The 20,238-nt window shown below is 36.6% G+C and overlaps 1 protein-coding gene across 9 annotated transcripts in view; it reads right to left on the bottom strand.

The window, feature by feature from the left end:
* LOC113112445 (protocadherin-15-like) overlaps positions 1-20,238 on the bottom strand; it is a 171,470-nt gene that overhangs the window by 47,979 nt on the left and 103,253 nt on the right. For all 9 annotated transcript variants that reach the window (XM_026278031.1, XM_026278026.1, XM_026278034.1 and 6 more), the window contains 4 exons: positions 18,013-18,141; positions 12,584-12,889; positions 8,721-8,945; positions 4,151-4,267 (listed from right to left, as the gene is read on the bottom strand). In XM_026278031.1, coding sequence (XP_026133816.1) covers positions 4,151-4,267; positions 8,721-8,945; positions 12,584-12,889; positions 18,013-18,141 — 777 coding nt within the window. The remainder of the gene's footprint in view (positions 1-4,150; positions 4,268-8,720; positions 8,946-12,583; positions 12,890-18,012; positions 18,142-20,238) is intronic.

Raw genomic sequence — 20,238 nt, 5'->3', positions numbered from 1 at the left:
GCTCTGGGCTAAACAATAAGAATTTCAATCAAGTCGTCATATGAGCCAGGGCTAGCAGAGATTCTGTTCCATTCTATGCTTTTTTAGGCTTGAAAACATTCGTTTTTGTTTATTCATTGCTTTCATTTAATATATATATATATATATATATTTGTATGTCCTTTTTCAACTCTTAGTATGACGTAGACTGTCTTGACTCTAAAAAAGTAATTATTTTAAATAAAAAAATAAAAATAAAACTTCAACTCCAACCCTTCAGAGTCAGGCAGTGTTGTGTGTCTGTAGTGAGAGTCCTTCAGGTTAAACTGTGTGTCAGAGACTCCCAGCAGCACACACCTTTCTCTGACACACTCCTGTCCGCTACGGTGATATAAGCACAGAGAGTCCTGTTCTTACGGAAGGATTCAGAGTCACCTCAAACACCCCTCAGTGTCCTCTGTTACCTGCTGTCATCTAAAAAAACACTTACAGTTATTCACTGAAAATCTTGCCCTACGTCTCAAATCTCATAAGTATCCACATTTATTAAGATACACTGTGGCATTAGGTTTGACGTCAGTGATGCCATCTGTTGTTGGTTCAGCGTCAATTTTAATATTGTGCAGTCATGGCTTTATGGCTAAAGAATCTTGTAGAGACTTGGAGCCCAGAGCTCGCTGGTTCGAGTCTGGGTAGCGGCAGGGATTGCAGGTAGGGGGAGTAAATCTACAGCGCTCTCTTCCACCCTCAATACCACAACTGAGATGAGACCCTTGAACAAGGCATCGAACCTTTAACAATCGGTGCTGCAGCAAAAACGGCTACCGACTGCTCCAGTGTGGGATATAATTATGGCACATATTTTAAAATCACTCTATATTCAACTGAATGAGACGTGGGCTAAAAAGTGGTTCCAGCACCCCTGCTGTTCCTTTGAATGTACCATTACCAGCAGCACCTAAAGCTCATAAATCTGTGACAACTGTAGCGGCCATACAGCAAAACATTAAAAGAACACCAGCACTGCTGTTCATTTGACCACCCACTAATGAAAAGGCCATTCCTGTGTATAACAAACCCCTGCTGCCAGCTTTGTTTCCTTTAGAGGAAAGTGACGGGAACAAAATTGTCCATGGCAGAAAAAAACTGAGGCTTTAAAGCTGTTTGTGAAGTTTGAAGTTGTAAAAGACAAATTATAACGGTTTAAAAGTACTTTTAAACACTGATTACATTCAGGCGTCTTTGAAACTTTTGTGACTGTGGTCCAGAGTTACTGACAACCAATAAAGTCTGTTAACAACACATCCACACTGCATATAGAGACCTAGAATCCCACAAAACATCTTTCTGTTTTACAGTCTGTGGATGATAAACATTTACAGGCATTCAGCGCATATCTAGCCGCTGGCATGCGCTGCCTCTCTGGATAAACCAAACCTCAAGCAGCGAATAACCTTGTTTATGTAATTTATGAGGTAATAAGAGATGTGTGCCTTTGCTATACTGTAATGGCCTCGCGTTTCCCTCCAGCTGTAAAAGTTGAAGAAGAGTGCTGGGCTGCATTCTAAAGCCCAATAAATATTTCCAGTCTCTGATGAAAGCACAAAAAAATAATTTCCAGATTCACCACAATTTCAACATTTCTGTGTCGTTGTGTGTAATTTCATTTCAGTGTCATCTAGCCAGCGAGTGACAGAGAGAGAGGGAGAGAGAGAGAGAGAGATGCTGGTCTCCTGATGGTAAACATAAAAAGGCTCTGTCATATCAATCAAATAAAGATGCAGAGAGAGAGAGTGACAGTGCAGAACAAACCGTTTATCCACAACAGCAGACTAACATATTAATGTAGGGACATGTAAACAGGAACACTCGCGGGAGAGTAAACACTCATACGCAGTAATACACACTACTGTATATACAATCTTCGGATGAAGAAATTCAAAAGAGACCAGGGATGAAATCATGCATTCAAATGAAAGAATGTACTACTACTAACTGGTCTTAACTCTAGCTAACCTTAAGCTAACGCTGCCAAACTTTTAGTCATACGGAACACCTATCCTTGCCAGGGCCATGATTTGCTAGTGCTTAAACTGGAATGTCCATGTAAAGAAATTAGATTTTATATTACAATAAAATAAAAATGTAACATAACCTACATAGGTTCTTTTTATTTTAAACTTTTAAATAAACCTACTTATTAATATGTATTAATGGTATATATATATATATATATATATATATATATATATATATATATATATATATATATATATATATATATATATATACAGTAAAAACTGTAATATTGTGAAATATTATTACAATTTAAAATAACTGTTTTCAGTGTTTTCTAATATATTTTAAAATATATTTTATTCTGTTTTTTTATTTAGATTTTGTTTTAAATGTTTTTAAAAGAAAAATCTTATGCTCTTATGCTCACTAAAAGCTGCATGTATTTAACTAAACATACAGTAAAAACGTAATTTTGAGAAATCATTCCAATATTCCGTTTTGATTCTCAAGAAACATTTGTTATTATTATCATCAGTGTTGTTTGGCTTATTAGTAGGGGTGTAACGGTTCACAAAATTCACGGTTCGGTTCGATACGATACACTGATGTCACGGTTCGGTTCGGTTCGGTTCGATACGTTTTAGATACAGCAAAATGTAAAAACATCTCAACTTTTCAGAATGCCGCAAGCGCACCGCGGGTCATGTGACAAGAACCAACCAATCAGCTTCATCCTTTCCCGTAACAACGTTGAGAGCTCAGCCAAGATGAAGGAACAGCTGATCATAGTTGTATATGGATTGCAATTTTGAAATAAATTCAGTAGCAGAGCTACTGCAAGCGATTTTTAGAGCTGCAAATCCATTTATCCTTCGCTGAAATTTCCGCGTCTCATGGAGAGAGCACGTCATTGTTGCTTAGCAAAGACAGACGCCTCATGAGCGCTTCTGCCCGAGCGCTTTGGAAAGGAGGAGAAAGACGCGCTTAGCGTTTTCCATGCGTTTTTAGGCACGATATGTGAACGGCCCCTAAGGCGCTCGCTCACTCAGCACGCGCTGAAGGCTCGTTGCAAAATGTCTAATGCATTTAACAGACCAGAAATATAAGATCCTAAAATAACCAACAGGTCTGGTGTTTGGGTTGGATTCCCTGTAAGCATAGTGTCTAAATGCTGCAGGGATAGTTTGCTGCGTGCATGTTTCTCCTTTTTTTCGTCTTTTCCCAGATAGTACTGACGCATATATCCCAGATATTCCCGCTGGTTTTTTTTTTTTTTTTTTTTTTTTTTTGTAATCCCGCTGGTGTACCCTGTCATGTTGCAGATGCGACATACCGTTGTTTTTTTATCCACCACTCTCTTGCCATCACCATTATAGCTTAAAGGGAATCCAAAGTGCACCCAAACACCAGACCTGTTGGTTATTGGAGGATCTTCTCATTTCTAGTCTGTTAAACGCATTGGCTATTTTGCAACGAGCCTTCAGCGTGTACTGAGTGAGCGAGCGCCTGCTGAGTAGCCTAACATAAACATATAAGCTGGTGTTTTTTTTTTCTTGTTCGGGGGTGTCAGGGGCGTTGCCTGTTACGTTGTTTGGGTTATTGGGCTACCTTGTTGAACGCATATCATTATATTTCTTTCTCTCTCTTTTTTTTTTTTTTTCAAATATAATTAATTACTCCAACGAACCATTCGGTATACATAATGCGTACCGCGTACCGAACCGAAAGCGTCGTACCGAACGGTTCAATACGAATACGCGTATCGTTACACCCCTAAGATTCTTTGATGAACAGAAAGTTCAAAAGAACAGCATTTATATCAAATTTTTTCAAAAATTTGATACCGTTATAAATGTAAAAAAAAAAAAAAAAAAAAAAAAAAACATTTTTTCAATTGTACTGACCCCAAACAATATTGCCTTCAGTTGTTAATCTCAAAGCTGTACAGCACTGACTTGACCTTGAACATCCAGTACTGTTCCCACATTTTAAGACATAATTCAATTATCTAACTCTAATTAATCCATAAATACTCTCAATACCTTACCATTACAAATCCTCACTATAACTCTGTGCTTTTATTATTTATTTTAAACATGAGAATGAGTCAGAGAACACAGAAGTGTATTACATCTGGGTTTTGTGTACTTACTGGAGGGTCTTGATCGTCTGCAAGCACAGTTGTGATTACTGTCCCCTTCTCTGCATTTGGAGCAACAAGTCCTTTATAAAGTGCCTGTCTGAAGACCGGGGAGAAATCATTCATATCCTGAAAAGAACACAGAGACAGAAACATAGATGAAATGTGTATTAATAACACTCATTAAAACACTACTGAGGTTGGTAGGGCCCGCTGGCAAAGGGATTCTGCTCCATCTGTAGTCTTCCCTTTAGTGAGGAGTTACATAATGCTGAAGAGTATTAATCAGCTTATGGACGCTGCTGTCTTTCACTGCTGTCCACTACCACTATCAAAGAGCACTTCACATATTCTTTCAAGGTGTTTTAAAGTCAGCATAAAATCAAAATATAACTTCATTAAACACCACATCTTACTCTGCAAGTAATGTGAAATACTGTAGGCTGCAAAAGTGTTGTAATATACTTGTAGTATTTACATATTTTACAAAAAAAAAAAAAAAAAGTAATTTTAACACAAGTATGTTCAAAATGACATAAATTCACTGAGCTTACATGGGTTTATACACACACACACACACACACACACACACACACAGAGTGAACATAGTGTTAGAGCCCAACTGAATGGGTTTTTTGAGGGCCGAAACCGATACTAGGAGTAAAAAGGGCTGATATTCTTTGTGCATTTTATAGTATCAATGCAAAAAACATGTTTATGTATATATATTTTGTTTATGTACTGTATATACTATATTCTGTATATAGTAGCAGTCAAATGCGCAAGTGTCCAAACTTTTGACTGGTACTATATACAGAATATAGTATTTACCGTACATAAACAGAATACATATACTGTACATAAACATTTTTTTTGCATTGATCTCTCAAATGTGGTGATCAAACACTTATAATGATGTGACAAAGACATGTAATGGAGGCAGGGCATTTAACAATTTAACAATAAATTTGATTATCCAAAATAAGTCTGACATCGGTGCACTAAACAGAAAAGTTGAAGTTTATTCAGCTTTACTTCAATTCATTTATATTCAACTTATAACTTCTGAACATTCGTTCTCTGATTTTTGCTACTGTCTTCACTTACAGACGGAATGAGAAGTGTAAAGTGTGACATACCTCTGACCAATATACCTCCGTAAATAAAAACAATTTAAATTCACGTCTCGCTCACTTTAATGCCCTTTGATTCATGGCGGAATATCACGTGAAGTTCACTTTGCAGGGCACTTACGGTCAAATAAGCCAACGCTTGAATGCTGCTGCCTGAACAAGAGACCTACAGTACTTACTGAAGTGAAAGTGTTGGCTGGTGTCACTATCTTACAAACGCAGCGGCGGATCTTCACTAAATTTGGGGATCCCTTCAGCTCATGGAGCCCTCTCGATTGCCACCCTCCGAACATTGCGAATTTACTCCCGGACTCTGGGAGCTATTGATGCACGGGTGGTCTCATTCGAAACAGGGTTTCGAGATGTACACTCGTTTTGGCAATCGAGAGGGTTCCTTGAGCTGAAGGGATCCCCTGAATTTGATGCAGATCCGACCATGCCGTCATGGAGATATGGTCGTTCAAAGTTTCAATAGTAATCGATACACTTAAGCTTTAAAGTGTTTTATCCAGGTTGCCCGTAGCAAACAATGGAGCACGCTCTGCTGGACAAACGAAATAATTACATCATCTCCAAGCATTACTTCTGCATTTTATGTTCTATTTATGCCCACACACACACAGCCACACTTTGCCTGAGAAGGAGAAAAGCATCTTTCCCTGCAAGACCTTCGAAATCTCCCATAAGCCCAGCTATGATGACTCTACTCTGACATTAATAATATTGCCTTCACCTCAGCTCAAGCATCATTACAATTTGTTACACCATCTCCATTGCAGCAAAACTAACAGGGTGCAAACTTTGCTAAGTTGAAGGTAAAGATCACTGTGCAAAGTAAGGATCACACAGGCAAAGAAACTCAAGGCACATCTGAAGAGAGCAGCTTTGTTTTTCACATCATAACAAAACATTTGCTGTAAAGATCATGAAATCTCTGGGGGTTTAATTTCATCTCATAATAAATAAGTCACAGTGGTCTATAAACACACACTTTGATAAGAAAAAAAAAAAAGTTCTAGCCAATTGCTGTCGATCACTTCCATTAGTTATTAGGCAAAAAAAAAAAAAAAAAGCTTATTACTTGATCACTAAAAATGATCTAATGATAGAAAATAAAAATGAAATAAGCCACATGAAGCCATGCAGATCAGTCAATCAGATTTAAAATGTCAAAATGATTTATAATTTAAGCACTGTTTCTGACAAAATTTAAAAACTTGTATTTTTGAGTAACACAACAACTTACATTTTTTATAAGCAGCATTAAAATGATTTAATCTGCTATCATGAACAATAACAGAATTGTTATAAATTTATTTACTTAAATACTGAGACTTGAACCACTAAAAATGAATAAATAAACATAGCAAATAAAATAAAAAATAAACACATTTAACATTTAAATAAAACTTATAACTGATAAAATATAAATATTAGATTTAAAAAAACAATAACAAAAACAAAATAATAATAATTAAAATAATAGAAAGCACAAAATGACTAACTGGTAAGGAATAACAATTAAAATGAACTAAAGCTAAAATAGAAATAAATTAAACCTAAAATACTGCTATTAAAAAGAGACAAAAACACATAAAAATGACTAGAAAATCAACTTGAATGAAACTGAAAATATAAAAACATAAAAAAACTATATTAGCAAATAAATAATATTAAAATAACACTGATTATGAAAAACAAAATGTAAATGTAATAATTAATTGCTTCTAATGATAAACTGTAATCATAAATATTTGCACACTGCATCCCTAAATTAATGTACAATCAATACAAAGGAAGGACACCTTAATTTTATTAAATTCGATCTTTTGAACTTAAACTTGAGAACCACAGATTATTCTGATAAATGCAAGTGTCCCTGCGGTGAGGTGGGTCAACGCTCATTTGCATGTATTTGCTCTGGATGTCCACAGTTCAGCAAGTATATATTGGAGTGATCAAAGGAAGCAAAACTGATTTAATGAGCCACTGGTGGCTGCTCACAGGACTAGTGTGAAATAATCTCATTTGGGTCAGTCGCACTCTCTGGCCAAAACATTAAGCCAAAATCAATGTTTTCATGTCACTATTAATGAGGATTGTTTGATGTTTGAATAATATCATTCTTTAAATACAAAATAGATTTAAAGTGCACCTAAAGTATACTTGCAATAGTTCCCCTTGTATATACTTCAGTATATCTTTAGTTGAACTTCAGCACTACTTCTGCACAGTTTAAGTGCATTAAGTACATAATTAGTTGTTATAATTTAGCAGGGTTTATGTATATCAGTTTATCAATTGTAGGGTATTTTTATCAAGCACATAAATATGTTAATACATTTGTAGTATACTTATAATGAAATTAATGTATTTCAAATACCTCTTAGTATATTTATTCTTCATTAGGACTGGTATAATTATAAATATAACATTGTCTGCTCACAATGTTAACTTAATGTTAATTTCCAAATTTATTACATTCTGTACATTTACATAATAATAAAATGGTACAAAAGCTGTCACTGGGGCAGTACCCTTTCGAAAGGAACTAACACGCATTTTAGGTGCTACTACTATGTTTCTTTAAGATTCTATAATACACACCCTTCAGGGGTAAATAAGGTACATAGATGTACCTTTTAAAAGGGTACCACCCCAGTGACAGGTTTTGTTCTTTTTTTTCAGAATGTGTTCATTTTTAGTTTGTGTTAGCTATTGTTCACTACTGTTAACACATACACCCTCACTGAAAACCACAACATTTCTATCAGATTTACATAATTAAAAATGGAACTTTTTACATGAAGTACAAGTTCATTTTTCATCAAACACACACTCACACAGACACACACACACACACACACACACACACTCCAGCTGCTCTAACTGGAGGAGGCTAATCCTTCTGTTCTGATCCCCTGGCTAATCTTCAGAGGCGATGGAGAGCGCTCACGTTAAAATCCTCACATAATTGCAGTCACAAAGCTAATGAGTCATTCAGGCCTGGAATAGCTGTGCCAGGCTAGCATCAGAAACTAGCTTTGTCTGTCACTCCTGTCACCGTCAACCAGAAATATCACAACAGAAAAGCAGGCAAACTCAGGCAAGGATCCAGTAAACAACGCCCACATAGAGGTTTCTCTTTCAAGACTAATTGAATTCAGAGATCAAATCTTTTGTTGGCATTACTGGAACAGAGTCAGTGGGGCTTCCGTGAGAAGCGTTGGCACGTAGACACTATGGACAAGCTTTGAAAGATCTAATCCAATCACCGGCACTAGACCTGATGACAATTTGCTTCCTTCCCCCAAGTTCAAACCATTCCCAACTGGAACCTGGTGTGCTTCCAGGAAGAGAGTTTCTCGTGTCACCATTGAGACTGGTGTGATAAAACAGTTTTTTTTTTTAAAGCTGTTGTGTGCATCGTGTGCTCTTAGTGGCCTTACCGTGATTCTGACGATGACGGTGGCCATGCCAGGAGGGAGGACTCCTCCATGATCTAATGCCTGCACTTCAAATGTGTAGGTGCTGTTGCCTGCTGCCAAGTCCTCAAAGTCTAGCGCCTGCAGGACTGATACGGCGCCGGTCAGACGGTTCACGGTGAAGAGCTGCTGAGCGGCCTCTGTTTTTATTCTGTAGGTTATGTTAGAGACGAGATCGGCATCCACCGCCTGAGAGACACAGAGGAAAGAGAGCATACAGAATAAACGTTAAAAAAGAAATGAATGAACCCACACTTTGCAAGGGATAAAGCTGCCTAAAAAGTTCCTTAAGTGACAGTAAAACCATTGATTTTATCCATTGCAATTGATTGGACCAAGATTGGGGACATCTTAAACGTCCTCATGGACATGCAATACTGTTTAATTTTTACTTCCTTATCAAGATGTATTTTTGAGTTAAAATGAATAGTTGGACTTGGGAACTGTCTGGATTGTGAAATGTTGCTATTCAATACCACATTTGAGGCAGGTAATACAATTAACTGTCATTATCAAATTAACAAATATTTTAATGTTTTATTGGCAAGACTAGATGAAAACAAAAACAAAACAACAACAAAAATATAAATAACAGCTATGGGTTTTGGATGCATAGTATGCTTAATTTCCAACAATAATGCAAAGTTGATTTAGAGTTAATTTAATGAGAATGATTCAGTTTGGACCTACTGGAATTGATGCAGGTGGTTGGTGGAGACAGTCTGAAGTACTAAGAGGGGTTTACAAGTCATTCTAATTGGGTCATTCCATGTCAACTCTACCAAAGGTCCCCGGCTCAAATTTTAGATTTTGTTTGTACTTTTTTCTGGAGAAATATCAATCTTGCGGAATTCTATAAATGAACTACATAGATCCCCACTAATAGGACAAATATACATGATGAAAAGATGATACAAATTTTTTAACTTTGAGACTTTTTAAGGGCTTGAATTTTCTCTAAATTGATTTATCAACTTTTTAGATTTAGATTTATCAACTCGCAGACACCCTGATTATGTAATTTTTTACAGAGATTGGTAAATCTATCAGTAAAATCTTTTGACTTTAGCCATCTTTGTTGCATTGTATGCTAATTGTGACCATTAAAAAATGGGAAAAAGCACTTAACAATTATTTTTCTCCAAAGTTTGCAGGCCTGTACCTCAAGCAATATTACAGATACACTTTGCATTCGGATTATACTTTTTCTTAAAAGTAATGTATGAAAAGCAAATTATGTTGAAACTAGACACATGTCTTGTTTCCTTCTATCAAAACAATACCACAGAACAGTCTGTGCGCCATAAATGTTTTTTTTCCCAATGTTTATCCATTGTAACTCAATGTAACTCACCAACAGATACATCAATATTATTTTAAGGTCTGGTTCTTAATGAACTTTTCTTTTGTAATCTTTATTTTTAAGATTATAAATGGATCAATCTCAAAAATATGGGGAGCCCATTACTGCTACTAGTGGCGGGATTTTTGATCCATGGTAGTGACTCGGAATTTGCGAATCTGTTCACTTAAAAAAAAATGTGTTCACTAGTTTGTTCTGCTGGCTACATTGTTTCATTCTCATTGAATCAACACTGAATGAATGCCTTTGTAAAGTTGTATTATTTGGCCATTTTGGGGCCACTGCATTTAAGCACACATAGATTCAAAGTTGCATTCCACATGCGTTAATATCTAAAGCTGATTAGGAGTGAAAGCTAACAGACAGCACAGCAGAGGAGAGGCGCTCTGAGCAGCTCTGTGTCTCTGTGGGTGTGGGAACCTTTCAGGTGTCTTCCTTTGATGTAGGAGGCACAAGGAATTAAATTCCACACTGATCCCGAAGGTTTTAGAAGTATACAAATAAAGCTCGGGACCCCCAGAGAGAAGCAGCACAGGGAATCTGATTAGTTGATCAGCCCCGGACCAGATCCTGTCACCAGGACCCACGGCGCTCTGACACCAGCCAGTGCTGCAGGGACCCGAAAGTGTCAGACACACAGAGATAAAAATAAAGCAGCAAGATCACTGTCTTCAAACAGTGCCACTCATTTGCCCCTCATCCACCAACCACACACACATACTCGACCTTATTTTTCCTCCAGTCTGAATCCAAAAGCGGAATTAGCTTTTTTTTCCCAGTTGTGCCTGATGATGATGTTGTGTTGTACACATAATGTTTTAGGGAAGATTACACATGCATACCAATATGTGGCACTTGGCAACATCTACATGGCTTTAAAACAATATGTGTTCAATATATACATAAACATATTACCAGTCAAAAACTGATATGCTTCATTTGATGCTTAATTATTATCAGTATTAATATTATTTTCAAATTTGAAAACCACATAATAATTATTGTGGAAACTGTTAACTTCATGTGCGAGGGAATGTATTCTCGCGAGAGTCTGCGTGACCGGAAGGGAGACTGTTTTTCCTGTGTGAAGGTTTGGCGCGTTTTGTGAGAACGGTGAATACAGATAACCTTGTGCAGAACTACGTCGTGTCTGTGGCTATTTTCAGAAACCATTATATATGTATTCATGTATGTATGTATTATTATTATTATTATTATTATTTTGTGATGGAAAAAAAAAGGTAGAGAAAAGCATTTATTTATTTTAACATTCTAAATGTCTTTGTCACTTTTATTTATTTATTAAAATTTAACTTAACCCATAATTTTGTATGACAGTGTATCATGTTTAAAAAAATTAAAATAAAAAATAAAAATAAGTAAAATAAAATAAAATAGGAGCAAAAACTGTTTTCAACACTGATCATTTTTTAAATGTCTTTTAAGCATCAAATCGGCATATTAGAAAATTCTGCTTTAATAAACACATAAATAAATTACATTTAAAAGTTATAAAATAGAAACCCGTTATTTAAAATATTTAAATAATAATTAATGATTGTAATAATATTTAACAATATTACAGTCTTTTCCCCTGCATTTTTGAACAAATAAATACAGCCCTGGTGAGCAGAAAAGATCTTAATTATTCCAAGCTTTCAAAGGCCACCGATGCAACACACATATTTGAGTCCCTCAAATATTTACTTAATTTATATTCTGCTAATTAATTTTAGAAACCAGACATTTATTTACTATTAACCTTTTGACCTTTTCAGACCACAAACAAAAATATAAAGACTAACCATGACCATATACTGAAATCCAAGCAGCACTGGACCCCATTAATATTTACAGATTTGGAATGACATGAGTCTGAGTAAACGTATTTCATGTTTGGTTATACTATCCCTTAAAGTTGGACTGCACAGTGGCGTAAAAGTTTAGTGTGTTTGACTCTTCGACTTTTTGCTCAAATTTGTCTCATTTATATAAAATTAATTAGTGATTGTGTTGTTACATTGGCGTTTGGCTAAAACTCCCAAGAGTGTGATCGTTTAGGGGCACATTTACCACAAGACAGCATCTCCTGCATTTCACACTGGGTCTGTCAAGATTGTCAAGATTTATCTAGTTAAATATGCAGCCCGTCAGGAATAAACAGGGGAATGCAAAGACGTTTTCCCCCACACTCTCAAGGGAAACTAAACACACATAATCAGCCAGTTACTGTCAGGCCAGCAGACACAACACAGATAGATTAAAAAAAACACGCACCCACCCACAGAAATTCTGCTTCTCTTCCTTTCTAAAAGTCAGGTTAGATGCCCAGGTTAAGCGGAGGCAGAAGTTTGAACTTTCTCAACAGCTTATGCCACTCAGCAACATCAAATTGTGAAATATTCAGATATGAGAGAACTACACAACACGAACGCTGAGAGCTATGGATGATTCAAGCACTTACACTGAGTCTCAGGATGACAGTTCCAGCCGGGGTATTTTCTGGGACGTTGACGGTGTAGATGAGCTGGGAAAACACAGGGCTGTTGTCATTGATGTCTGTCACCTCCACCAGCAGTGTAATGGTGGTCCTGCGGGGGTCCACTGCTCCATCTGACGCCTCCACGATCAGATCGTACCGGCTCCGTGTCTCTCGGTCCAACGGAACCGCAGTGAAGATACTGCCCGTTGCGTTTATGGTGAACAGAGACACAAAGGAGAGCAAACGGTATTGGACCTGACCGTTGAGACCGGCATCAGGATCGGTGGCCTGAAAACAGAGACAAGCACTCATGATCATGATTTTTTTTGGGAAAATATTTATTTGATCCCCTTGCTGATTTTGTAAGTTTGCTCCTTACAAAGAAATGAAGTAGTTAGAAGTTTTATGGTAGGTTTATTTTAATGGATAGAGACAGAATACTGACCAAAAAAAAACAAAAAAACATTAAGGTTAGAAGATTAAGTATTTAATCCAATACCAACAGGCAAGAATTCTGGCTCCCACAAATTAGTTATGTGGAAATGTAGAACACTGATCTATTAGTCCAGCCACTCCTAATTTCAGCTCGTTATGTATATAAGGCACCTGTCCATATAATCTGTATCTTCCATTCCAACCTCTCCCACCACCATGGGCAAGACCAAAGAGCTGTCAGAGGATGTCAGAGACAAGATTGTATGGAATGGAATGGGCTACAAGACCATCAGCAAGAAGCTTGGTGAGGAGACAACTGTTGGTGCGATTATTGGAAATGGAAGAAATACAAAACAACCATCAGTCAGCCCTGGTCTGGAGCTCCATGCAAGATCTCGCCTTATAGGGTAATGATGATCATAGTGCTGGGCAGTTTGAACAAAAATTTATATCACGTTTGTTTTTGTTTTTTTAATTATGTTGGTTTCCCGGTTTATGACGTTTTTTTTTTTTTTTTTTCATGCATAATCAGGTGTTCAATGCATTTTCTGCTGGTTGATATTCCAAGAGGAGGCGGGACTTTTATTTTGACCGTGCTGAGAACAAAAGCACCTGAGCAGCACGCAGAGCTCATTCTCCCTCTTCACTGCTTGCTGTCGACATTTAAAAGTTCGGTCTAATATGGTTAGAAGTCTGTCTAATAATCAGATAGAACTGTTAAACAATGGAATTAAAAGGTATACAGAAAAGTATTATGACTGCTTTTATATTATTAGTAAAAGAAAGAAAAATATGTTTTTTACCATCTGCAGTCAGCAAATATGCATTTTTATAATTTAAACAAATCGTTGAATACCCAATAAACATTTAATTTCACCTACTTAGTCGAATGCAGCTGCGAGATCTTGTGAAGTGTGCATTTGTATTCGGCATGACTGCGTTTACTCTGCATGACAGTCGGTTTGTGTGAATTGAATGTGAACAGGAGGAGAGTGCAGCTTCAGTGGAGTCATGCAATCGACAAACTTTAAAATCATGATTTAAAACTATGATTTAAAATGCATCGTGACATAGATATGGGGGAGGGTTATGTGTTTAAACAAGGCATTTTAGGAGGGCGTGGATAAGTCTTAACTTTTATAATTAATATCTTAAACTTGAAATTGCATCATATGACCTGTTTAAATTATTATTCTTTTTTTATCTTTTTACAAAAGAACATAGATGTACCAGGGGTGATGCCTGAGAATTCTGAACACAGGTGCTGAGAGGGTGCTAGATCATTGACAGAAGGAGCTGGGCGATTCAGGGCTCCAGACTCATTCTTCCCTTGTTATTTTGCAAATAATTTTCTCTGTTTGGCGCAAGAGCATGTTTTTTTTTTACAACAGGTTTTTAATCAATGCATGCTGATGAATTTTTATCATAGTTTATAGTTATATACAAACGAAAGTGGTTAACATTTAATCGTTCTTTTTCATCAGTAGTATTATTTGTGATTTGAATTTTGTGAACAGGAGTTCCTCTTTTTTTGCTTTGGATGATTTCACTTTTGATTTCGCGATCTTGTAAGGTTTTACAATAAAAGATAATTGTCTGTTTTGCTTACATCTATGCACCTTTCACCTTTTAAAAAGATGGATTCATTGTTATTTTAAATTCAAATGCACAACAACAATAAAACAGTAAGATTGGATGACAAACTAGCTTACAAAAGTGTTCCTGTGGCTCAGTAGTAGAGAATTGTGTTAACAGCGCTAAAGGTTGTGGGTTCAATTCCCAGGGAACACATACTGATAAAAAATAAATAAAAATGTATAGCCTTAAAGTCGCTTTGGATAAAAGTGTCTGCCATTTTTTTTTATAAAACTTGCCCACTCAATTTTATTCTTTAATTCTGTAGTCCGTATTAAAAGGTGCATTTCTATTAAAGGCACGTCCATGTGAAAACGGCGAGTCAGCCTCAGCATTCGGCAACCTCATGTCTGCACTCAGAAAGCACTAGTTTATTAATAAGCAATCAAAATGTCTTCTTTTCATTGATAATTGATAATTGATAATTGATAATCACTTTGCCGGTGCTTTGAGGCAATTGCTTTATGCCCGAGCTTGAGCGCAGAACAGGCTCTAGCCTAATATGCTTGCCTATATATTAAAGTATATAGTTAATATATTATTATATTAATCAATTTAATATAACGTGTGACTAGTTGACTAGAAAAATCTTTAGTAGAGGGCAGGCAAACTTAGCACAAAGAAGTGCTCCATTTTTAAAATAAAATGCTATAATGACATTATGAAAAGTGCGACAGCTGCAAATCACGTTGTTATTGCATTGCATGAGTTATGTATGCATAAGGAATCAAAAAGGAGTGATTTTTTTATCACCCTAATTAGATTATGAAGAATGATTTGTTGATATTGTTTTCTCTTTAATACATACCTTCTGCAAGATATTTTTCAATTACTTTAAAAAAGTGGTAGGGACAATATTGACCCTGGCGAAAAAGTGTCCCACTCGTCCCACCCGCAAACTACACCTATGAGCGCTCGGCCATGTAATGGCTTCAGAGGTGCCTGATAGAATTCCTTCCTGTAGTAATTACAGATGCAGATGGGAACAATAACTAGGGTATTATTAGACTCCAGGAGAAGAGAGGGGGAGAGATGAGAGGAGGGACAGGAAGATGAGGGGGATGAATGGCCAAAATTCAAATGTGGGTGAATGGAAATAAGTGAAATTAAAAAAGCATGTCTCAGCCTTGAGAAATTACAGGCACATCCAAGTGCTGAGGAATAAAAGTGCTGCCCATGGCCCTCTCACCGGAAGCACTCATCAAATATCCTGACAGCACCCTTACATGCCATCTGCTTGTCTCAGTAATTAACTAATTGAATGAATATGTAAACAGAGTGATAAATAAACAAACAACTCTACACAATACGTAACTAAAAACCTGTTTCCTAATGTCACTGTTGACTGCTATTCAGTATCAGGAAAAATTTCACCATTGTTTTTTCAAAATTATTCATCTTTTTACCTTCACTAGATCATTTTTAAAAGTACAAAATGCTATAATGTTAGGTGGAATATAGCATGTGTGTGTGTGTGTGTGAGACCCTAAACCACAAAACCAGTCTTAAGTCACTGGTGTATATTTTTAGCAATAGCCAAACTAAATAAAATAAATAAATAAAAAGAAATGGGTCAAAATCGTTCTTTTATGCCAAAAATCATTAGGATATTATGTAAAGATCATGTTCCATGAAGATATTTTGTACATTTCCTAATGTAAATATATCAACTTTAAAGATAATTTTCTCATTATTTTTATTCATTTATTTATTTGGCACCCTCAGATTCCAGATATTCAAATAGTTGTATCTCGGCTCAAATATTGTCCTATCATAACAAATGATAGACTTATTTATTTAGTTTTTAAATGATGTATAAATCTCAATTTGGGGTTGGATGGGATATATGCACTGAAGTTCAGTTCAAGTGTCTTATGTCAGCAAGGCAAGCATTTATCTGAAAAAACATACAGTAAAAACCTAATATTGTGATATATTACTATTTAAAATATGTTTTCAATTTGATTTAAAATATCAAAAAAACTTTTGTAAAATGTTAAGTGTCATTACTGTAAATTCTGATCAGTTTAATGCAATTATTATTTTTTTATATATATAAATTGTTCATTCATTCCTTATACAACATTACATACTACAGAGAAGCTGATTCAGTGAGAATAATTCATTTGCAACATAACTTCATGGAAGCAAACCAAAATATAATTTAGCTGTTTATTATTTTTGTTAAAAACGATTTTTAAATGATTATTTGATGAATATAAACTTCAAAGAACAGCATTTATTTAAAAATGCATTTATTTTTACAGCATTTATTTATTGTAATTATTTTTGTATCAATCTAAAAAAACTTCTCTCTGTGTGTGTGTGTGTGTGTGTGTGTGTGTGTGTGTGTGTGTTTAAAACAAAACCATTGGTTTGTTGGCAAAAGAAAATTGTGTCCCCAGAGTGAATGTCTTCAAAGCTAATTGTTTTATTGAAGCCTTGTTTGAAGCTCTCAGTGTGAACAGTATCTTAAGGCTTTTGGACACGTTAGCCTGTGGCAAACAACATGACTGTAAGTGTCTGTAGAGTGGAAACACACGGATATGCATTTGTGATGTGTAAAGTAAGTGTTTGTATGTGTATGCTTGTTTGTTGTCGCACAGCAGAATAAAGATCCAGGTGGTTTTGATCTCCACAGGGATCTGTGTGTGAATTTCAGAGCAATGCCTCAAAGTTTGTTGAGCACCTGCTTGTTGTGAACATGGCAGACTACACAGAACATGAGAGGATGATGAAATGAAAAGAAAGATGATGGAAAGAGAGAGATCAGCTCATAGGGAGGGATCCTTCTTGAGCAATGTCCAATAACTTAATTTTTTCGGTTATTTACTAGTTACTTCATGAAAACAATCTCATGTCATATGACGTCAATATGCACTAAATGATTTCAATCACATTTTTATTCAAGCACGAAGACATCGTTGGGCCACCTCACTCCTCTCAATCACATTGGCACTAAACTCAGTGATCAAGACATCACAGAACAACAACTGAACGGTAAAGAGCTGCATAATGACAACACAACATTGTGAATGAAATCTTAACGCATCTTTCATTGATTATCTTTCTTACCAACCAAAGCATGATTAATCAAACACGTTAATTAAAAATCTAATCGCTTGGCAGGGCGGAACAGAAGCAGTCATCAGGGACTGACTGTAAGGTGACTAATGACTCTAATTTACCATGACTTAATTAGGGAACAATAGAATTAATATCTGAAGATCTGTGCAGCATGACAGTTAAAGGGGCATCAGGTGTAAACCTCACGGTAACCTCAGAAGCTAAAAATCACACCACACCTAAAAATAATTTGTTTAATTTGTCATGGAACTTACCCTGACTTGACCCACGAACACATTGGCCTCTTCCTCCCTCACAGTCAGATTCCTGGGAAGAGTGAGGTCGAAGGTGGGGTCGTTGTCATTAACATCCGTGATGACAATGCTGACAGTGGCCGTGGAAATCTACAAATATAGCAAATTAATTCAATATCAACAAGAACACAAAAGGCCTATTTCTCTCAAATATTGTATACAAATCTGTCTAAATCTGTGTTCGTGAGCACTTCTCCTTTGCCGAGATAATCCGCCCATCTCACAGGTATGGCATATCAAGATGCTGATTAAACAGCATGATTATTGCACAGATATGTTTTAGGCTGGCCACAATAAAAGGCCACTCTAAAATGTGCAGTTTTATCACACAGCACAATGCCACAGATGTTGCAAGTTTTGAGGGAGCGTGCAGTTGGCATGCTGACTGCAGGAATGTCCACCAGAGGTGTTGTCCATGAACTAAATGTTAATTTCTCTATCATAAGCAGCCTCCAGAGGTGTTTCAGATAATTTGCCTTGAAGAAGGCCACAGAGGCCGAAACATGTTGGCATGTTTTTAATGGATAGCCAAGTTTAAATAAAGGTTTTAAACTTATATTCCTTGTGAGTGCCTCAGGATCACTGTTTATTTAGGTGTTTCAGAGAATTTGGCAGTACCTCCAACTGGCAAGCTCATCTGCATGCTCGTCGTCCTCATTGGGGTCTTGACCTGACTGCAGTTCGTCATCGTAACCGACTTGAGTGGGCAAATGCTCACATTTGTTGTTATCTGATACTTTGGAGAGGTGTTCTCTTCACAGATGAATCCTGGTTTTCACCGTACAGGGCAGATGGCAGACAGCATGTATGGCGTTGTGTGGGTGAGCGGTTTGCTGATGTCAACATAGTGGATCGAGAGGCCCATGGTGGCGGTGGGGTTATGGTATGGGCAGGCATATGTTATGGACAATGAACACAGGTGCATTTTACTAATGGCATTTTGAATGCACAGAGATCCGTGACGAGATCCTGATGCCCATTGTTGTGCCATTCATCTACGGCCATCACCTCATGTTTCATCATGATAATGCATGTCCCCATGATGCAAGGATCTGTACACAATTCTAGGAAGCTGAAATCATCCCAGTTCTTACATGGCCAGCATACTCATTGGACATGTCATCCATTAAGCATGTTTGGGATGCTCTGGATCTGCGTACATGACTGTGTTCCAGTTCCTGCCAATATCCAGCAATTCACACAGCCATTGAAAAGGAGTGGACCAACATTGCACAGGCCACAATCAACAACCTGATCAACTCTATGTGAAGGAGATGTGTTGTACTGCGTCAGGCAAATGGTGAGCACACCATATACTGACTGGTTTTTGGACCCACCGGACCCCCCAATACAGTAAAACTGCACATTTTAGAGTGGCCTTTTATTGTGGCCAGCCTAAGGCACGCCTGCTGAATAATCATGGATTATCTCGGCAAAGGATAAGTGCTCACTTACACAGATTTAGACAGATTTGTGAACAATATTTGAGAGAAATAGGCCTTTCTTGGGGGAAAAACAAAAGTGTTGCATTCATAATTTTGTTCAGTGTATATAAGAATGGCAAATTACTGGATCAACATTCTTGTTGGTCCTAAAACAAAATGATTTTGCTACCTTAAGAATCTGTAATTATGAAGGTCTTTGCAGAAAATTTAGAGAGGAATTGTTAGTTAGTTTGTGCCTATAAACTTACTAAAAGAGCAGTCCTGACAGATCTGAACCATGGAGTTCAGTGTGCACTTACTGTCAAACCCTGAACCTTTCACAGCGTGCACACTGACATTCAGCCTGCTGCTGTCAGTCAGTCTTTTTTTTTTTTCATATTGAAAATGACTTCAAAATTTGTGTCACCATTTAGTTTCTGACACCATTCCAGATTCCAGAAACACATTTACAGATATGTAATTAAATCAAAAGCAATTGAGTTCCTGGGGCTTAAAAGTTTAATAGCACACAGTGATGAATATAAATTCAACCGATCAGTCAAGATCAGCATGTAGAGTTTAGATCACAGTGGGATGTGCATGAAAAATTAATTCACCAAAAAAAAAAAATTGGGGGAAGGAAGAAAAAAAAAAATTCTTAAAAATGAATTATATATTCATAGATGGAGCTGTTGTTTGACAAAAACATGTTCAGGTGCACTACAAAATAATTTTTTTCTGCTTTGCACTTTCCATGACAATG

Source organism: Carassius auratus, chromosome 13 (assembly GCF_003368295.1).
Source record: "Carassius auratus strain Wakin chromosome 13, ASM336829v1, whole genome shotgun sequence".
In the NCBI taxonomy this organism is placed as follows: Eukaryota; Metazoa; Chordata; class Actinopteri; order Cypriniformes; family Cyprinidae; genus Carassius; species Carassius auratus.
The sequence above is the reverse complement of the archived record's forward strand: the minus strand, read 5'-3'. Positions and strand labels throughout refer to the sequence as shown.